Source organism: Capricornis sumatraensis, chromosome 2, assembly GCF_032405125.1.
Source record: "Capricornis sumatraensis isolate serow.1 chromosome 2, serow.2, whole genome shotgun sequence".
NCBI lineage: Eukaryota > Metazoa > Chordata > Mammalia > Artiodactyla > Bovidae > Capricornis > Capricornis sumatraensis.
In genome coordinates this window covers 122,893,500-122,899,499 of record NC_091070.1, presented here as the reverse complement: position 1 = coordinate 122,899,499, position 6,000 = coordinate 122,893,500, and the positions used below count along the sequence as shown (strand labels likewise).

At 40.2% G+C, this 6,000-nt stretch overlaps 1 protein-coding gene across 1 annotated transcript in view; it reads right to left on the bottom strand.

Moving 5' to 3' along the window:
• Window positions 1-235: 235 nt before the first annotated feature.
• RNF115 (ring finger protein 115) overlaps window positions 236-6,000 on the bottom strand; it is a 72,300-nt gene continuing 66,535 nt past the window's right edge. Inside the window, exons 6-9 of the mRNA XM_068964853.1 lie at window positions 5,515-5,587; window positions 4,502-4,595; window positions 2,256-2,371; window positions 236-1,539 (exon numbers count right to left, since the gene is read on the bottom strand). Coding sequence (XP_068820954.1) covers window positions 1,408-1,539; window positions 2,256-2,371; window positions 4,502-4,595; window positions 5,515-5,587 — 415 coding nt within the window. The 3' untranslated portion in view covers window positions 236-1,407. The remainder of the gene's footprint in view (window positions 1,540-2,255; window positions 2,372-4,501; window positions 4,596-5,514; window positions 5,588-6,000) is intronic.

The following is a 6,000-nucleotide window of genomic DNA, read 5'->3' as shown; positions in this document are numbered from 1 at the left end:
TCTACTAAATTACAAAGATCTCTCTAACCCCACCCCTCATGCCCAAAACCAGTGTGACAGACTCCTAACCAAGAAAGAGACTCACCAAAGACTCATCTTCTTGATCATTCCAACCATGAAGGGCTGATAAGACCACACCCATGGTGCCCCTCTTGTCACCCTTTTTGGTGGACCAACTGTGGTTAAACGTTCCCATCATTTATTTTTAAGACTTTGAAGTTCCAACAACATTCTTAAGCTTCTTCATTTATTCAACTTTAAACACTTAAATGCACCAAAGAGCATGTACGTGTACACGGGACACAGGCTGAAAAAAGAAGGCCTATCTCTCCTAGGCCAAGTTGTTTCGGCATGATCACAAAAATCAATATGACTGCAAGAATAGCCAGAACCAAGCAAACATAAAGAGGTTTCAGAGATGATAAATGCACTTTAAAAATTAAAATGAAACAACATAAAGCCTCAATTCCTGAAGACCAATGAATTATAAAAAAAACATGAATCAGCTGCAGAAGCAGTAATAAAATAATCCTATTTCTGTGAGGGAACTTACTTTAAGGTCCCCAGGATAAACAGTGAGTTGAGAATCACTAAAAAACCTCAGAACCAGAGATTTCAAACATCTGTCTTTCTGTGCCTTTATCCTGCCCAACTTATTCCCAAATAGGAACCAGAATCAGATTCCTACCAACGTAAGACTCTTAAGACATGTCATTTGTCATGTTGGTTTCTGCAGAAGCTGCATCTTACCAAGTAGTCTTTAAAAATAAAAATGAGAAAACCAAAGAGTACAATTAGAAGCCTTCCCACTGTAACTTTGTTTTGATTTGCTCCCTAAAGATTTAAGAAAAAAAAAATCATTAGTCTCAGATTCCTGATTTAATATGACTTCACTCCATGGCTAACGTGGCCAAGAGTAAATGCTTTTGTACAATTAAAACAAAAGTACTTTATCAGCAGGGCTTTACGGCTGGTTCCACTGTATTTACTATAAAGTACACTAACGATGGTGGAGGTTGAAGAAAGAGGTGGAAACAACCGTCACAAGGTAACATGACAGACAGCAAGACCCTAGGTAGACTTAAAGGAACCAATTCTATTCTGGCAGGGCAAACCCACATAATTAACCAATTCTATTCTGGCAGGGGAAACCCATATTAATTAAGTTTCACACTTACAAAATTATCACTCTGAATTCAGGAATAAGAGGCATTTGGTTCTAGATGCAATTCCATCTGTAGACACTAACTTTAAATTTAGAGAAGAAAAACACTCAGTGAATTAATATTATGAGTTGGAGTTTCTTAAGTGATTCCTAAATCCACCTACTATTTTTTTTGCATTGATACAAATAATAGCTGTGATAGGAGGTCTACCATAGCCCTGGCTCAGACGTGGTCTTTAGTTTCAGAAAGTCCATCGGTCATGTAGCTGGCTGTCAATGTTAAATCTGTTGCTTGCAGAAGCCCCGGATCTCTGTGTTTGCTGAGTAGAGTCCTCACCATTTAAGCTCTTCCTACATACAGGACATGCGTCATGCTGAAACAGAAAGATATAAATCCACGTGAACAGCCTGACCTGAGAAGCTGGAAGAACTAACTAAACACTTAAGGAACCCTGACAGTTAGCAGGTAGATAAACAAAAAGGGCATGCCTTCTCACAGAGTACCTGCTGGGCTTCAAGTGTAACCCCAGGACATTTCCCAAACAGAACTTTTAACAGAACTGACAAAGAATTCAAGGCAGCAACTTAACGATAGCTAACACATACTATCAAACAGAACTAACTAGAAACAATGACTGAGATGGACTTAAGCAGGGGTCAGCAAACCCCTGCTCTGTTAAAGAAAAAATAGTAACTATTTCAGACTCTGCAGGCCATACCACCAATATTGCAACTACTTAACTCTGCTGAGGGAGCACAAAAGTAGCCACAGACCATCTGTAAACAAATGAGCATAGCTATGTTCCAAAGAAACTTCATTTACAAAAATATGTGCCAGGCACAGAAACCTGGAACCTATAGGCACAGAAACCTACAGAAACCTATAGGCTGTAGTTTGCTAACCCCTGGTCAGAGAAGTTCTGAACAGATTAACAATCTAAAACACAGTAATGGTGCTACTAGGAGTTAGCCAGAAACTAAAATCTGATTTGTTTGACTCTCCACTAACTGTTACTTATGCCCTTACTGATCCCCCCAAGACATGACTGGCACAGGGGCCCTATCACAGATGAGAGCTGTCTGTACTTACCAGTTCTAACCATGGCACAATACAACTGCTGTGAAAGTAGTGATTGCAGGGTAACTGCCGGACTTCCTCCTCAACTGTGTAATCTTCTTTGCATACTGGACACTCTAAGCCCTTATCTGTTAGAGGAGGAAATGCCTTTTAAAATAAGCAAAAAGAAGGAAGAAAACCTAGCCTAATGTCTTTAATAACCAAAGGTATACAAAGAAAAAACAAAGTGCATCTAGGGTGGAGGCAGAGAAGAAGCAGAATTTTACTTCAAAATGGGGACAAAGGTGGTAATAGCCAGGGACATGAAAAGGACTGACGAATGGGCCCATTCCAATAAGGTCCAGACAGCAACTCTATGAGGTCTATTTTTCAACATAAAGAGTTGGAAGAACTGGGGCTTAGATTATCTGTTAAGTAAAACAGAAAAAATGTGTTCTGGCAGTTTCTACTTAGGAAACACTGGCAATCTGTCCACCACAACCAAAGGACTCATCTCAACAATCTTAGCAGTACTCATTCAGTGTGTCAAGCCACTTTCACTCTACTACTTTCGACATTACACATTCTATTGCATCATGGTTACCCTAAAGCCCTTTTTACAAGGTGTTTATTAAAAGCTGTACCAAGAGGTGCTGCTACAGAACTGCAAGGGTAACTCAGGCTCCAAGTCCAGAGACAGGAAACCTTCTTCTGAGACAAAATGGCTACAAACTGAACTAGGATTACCAAGCAGCAAATTCCAAGTTTCCCAAGTTTGGCTAATAACACGAGCTAGTCTATCTCTCCAGCAGCTAGGGTATGTATGCTACATGCTCCACAGTATTCACAGCATTTGGAGTAAAATACCACTTAAAAGATTCACTCCCTCCTCTCTACTCCCACGATGTTTGCCCTAATTTCAGCTTTTACTTCTCATGCCTAGTTTACTGCAATAGCCTCTTAGGTAACAACCCTGACTCCAGGCCTGCCAAATATATCCTATACTTTGCTACCAGTTAGTTTTCCCTAATACCAGCTCCACAGCAATTCCCAGCTCATCTTTTCTTGGATTCTCAGTTGGGATCCCCAAAAGCAACAGATTCAAAATTAAAAACATCACATCACCTCCTTATTCAAACCAGGGCCTGCTCACAATTCTTCCATCCCTGATGATGTCAGCACCACCTCTGTAGTTGCAGAGTTGCAAAACTTTAGAATCATCTTTCCCTTTCCCCTCCTTATCTTATGCAATCAATGATGAAAGCGTTTCTTCAAAAATTATCTGAGTCTACCCTTTCCTTTGTAGCACTGCCACCATCACCTGAACCCCATCAGAATGCTGCAACAGCCCACTAAGAGTATTTCTGCTCCTTCCCTCTTCCAACCTATTTTAGATACTACCTTCCAAACTAATCTTCCCCAAAGATCACTCAGATTCCCTCATTCCTCCAGTTAGGGACCTATAAAATTTACCTACTGCCTAGAACATCCAGCCCTAACTCCTCTGCCAGTTTCAGGGTCCCCTGCAACAAGGACTTATCCAGTCATACCTATCCAATTACACCTCCAATTCAAACATACCTCCCATCACTCCACAAATTAGATTCTATTTCAGATCTAATGAGGTTACACTCCTTATACCTAATTCAGACTCCGTGTTCATACTGACATTCTTCATTGGCTCATACTTTGCCATAAATAGAATAATCTCTCTAAGATGGCCCATCCTGTCTTTTAACATCTTCTGACTCTCTAAAGTAGAATTCAGGGGGAAAGAAAGTCCAACTCCAAACTAATGCCCCTTATCACTAAGGTTTTTTCATGCTTATAAATAAAATATTATCTATCTAATGTACCTAAGTATAGGGTAGATGTAAAACAAATTCCTAGCCTCCTATTTTTCTCTTCCTTTTCCCCTAGAGTATCATTTGCTCAAGTACTTTTTACATAATAATGTCTAATTTGGTGAGTTTTGCTTCCTCTAGTAAAGTTCTTCAAGAAATCAAGCTTTATATACCTTTGCACTTCTCTATTTCCTGAATGGCAGCTAGAAAAATAGCATGGTAATTGCTCAGGAATTACCTGTTGACTAACCCTAATGAAGGGATAGGTACCTTTCATATCTGGCACACAGGTAGGAACTTTAGGAATGCTACAGTTTCACAGAAGATTTTTAATATACAGTACATGGCTCAGATTCTGAACAGAGATAATAAAACGAAAACACACACATGAAAAGGAACTTATCAAAAAAAAAAAAAAAAAGAAAAGGAACCTACCAACTTGTTCCTGAGTTACTGTCACTGTTGGAAGAGATGTGATCTTTTCCTTGTCAGCTGGGGGAGGCCCTGTATTTTCCAGTTGTCCTAAAAGCTACAAAAAAAAAGGGCAAAGAAGAAGTGGCAGACATCAAACTATCCCTAGGAGGGAGCAGCTGCTCCATCTGAGAACAGTACAGACATTAGAAATGTTAGTTGCTTTTGCTTCCACAAGGCTCTGAGAGGCTTGGGTTTGCCCTTTCCTGCTGCCAGAATAATTGCTTTACATTTTCAGAGTGACATTAGTATAAGCCTACAGACAGATCCATCATTGCAAGGCTCACCTCTGGGCATAAAGCAACTTTGGAGGCAGCAAAAGGGTTGTGATGTCACAAATAAAACTACACCTTAACAGAAATTGATACTTAACCAGTTCAAAAACTTCATTTTTCTGAAAGAAAGAAAAAGGTGAGAGTATGGAAAGTAGCATTAGGTAAGCCAAGAAATAGGTAAATTACTTCCTACAAGAAGACCTGGATATAAATGACATGCTTTCTAGTCTCAGCAATCCACAAGGGAAATGAAAAACCAATTAAATTAAAATAAACATAAACAAGTGGAAGCAATTATACATGGCATGGGAATACCTTTTTCTCTGCTTCCTTCCCCTACTTTGCTCCCTCTAGCAGAAATCCCTGCTTCAACATGTGAGGACACCTTTCTTTTTTGTGAAGTACTTGTCAACAGAATCCTCATAGGAATGAACAAGAGGCCAAAACAGAAAATACTGTTATGGAAGTTTTTTCCTTTGGAGTTGAAGCTATCTTCTAGAAAGTCCCTAGGACCAAGAAAATACATGGATGCTGAGCTAAACCCATAAACCATTTATCTCTTTAGTAAAACAGAAACCCACAAGCTCAAAATATTAGGGAAAGCAGAGTGACTGCCATTTCAGAAAGTAGCAGAAGGAAAGCAGGAAGCCTGTGGAACCATGAGACACACTGAACAGACGCCCTCAAAAGGCAGCTCCTCACCTGGGTTACAATGGCATCAAGCCCTGTCTGACCCCAGGCATAGTCCCCAGGGTTGGAGTGCAGCATCCCGCTCCTATACATGAGATGAGACAGACAGCATTAGATGGAGTGACCAGGCTCCGCCTTACACCACAGAAAAAGTTGGCAGAGGAATCCTGCTCTCTCTCAGAGCTGGCAAGTCACTAGTTCTCTAGAACCAAGTGGCAAAGAATTTCTCAGTGATTTCAAGGTCAAACAGATTATCCAAAGGCAGTCTCTCATTCTCCAGGAATTTCTGCTTAACTGTATGGAACATAAAATGTGAAGCTACCTAAAATACCACCTGACAAACCAGAGCAAAAAGAGTGACTCATTGCCTGCCTGTTGGTTAAAAGTTTGTCTCCTCTGTGCCCATTTAAATTAAACATAGATGGAGCTGCTTTGTAAGGAGATTTTTCCCTTCCTGAGTGGCCAAAATTGACAGCAAAGTTCCCTCATTCTAAGGGG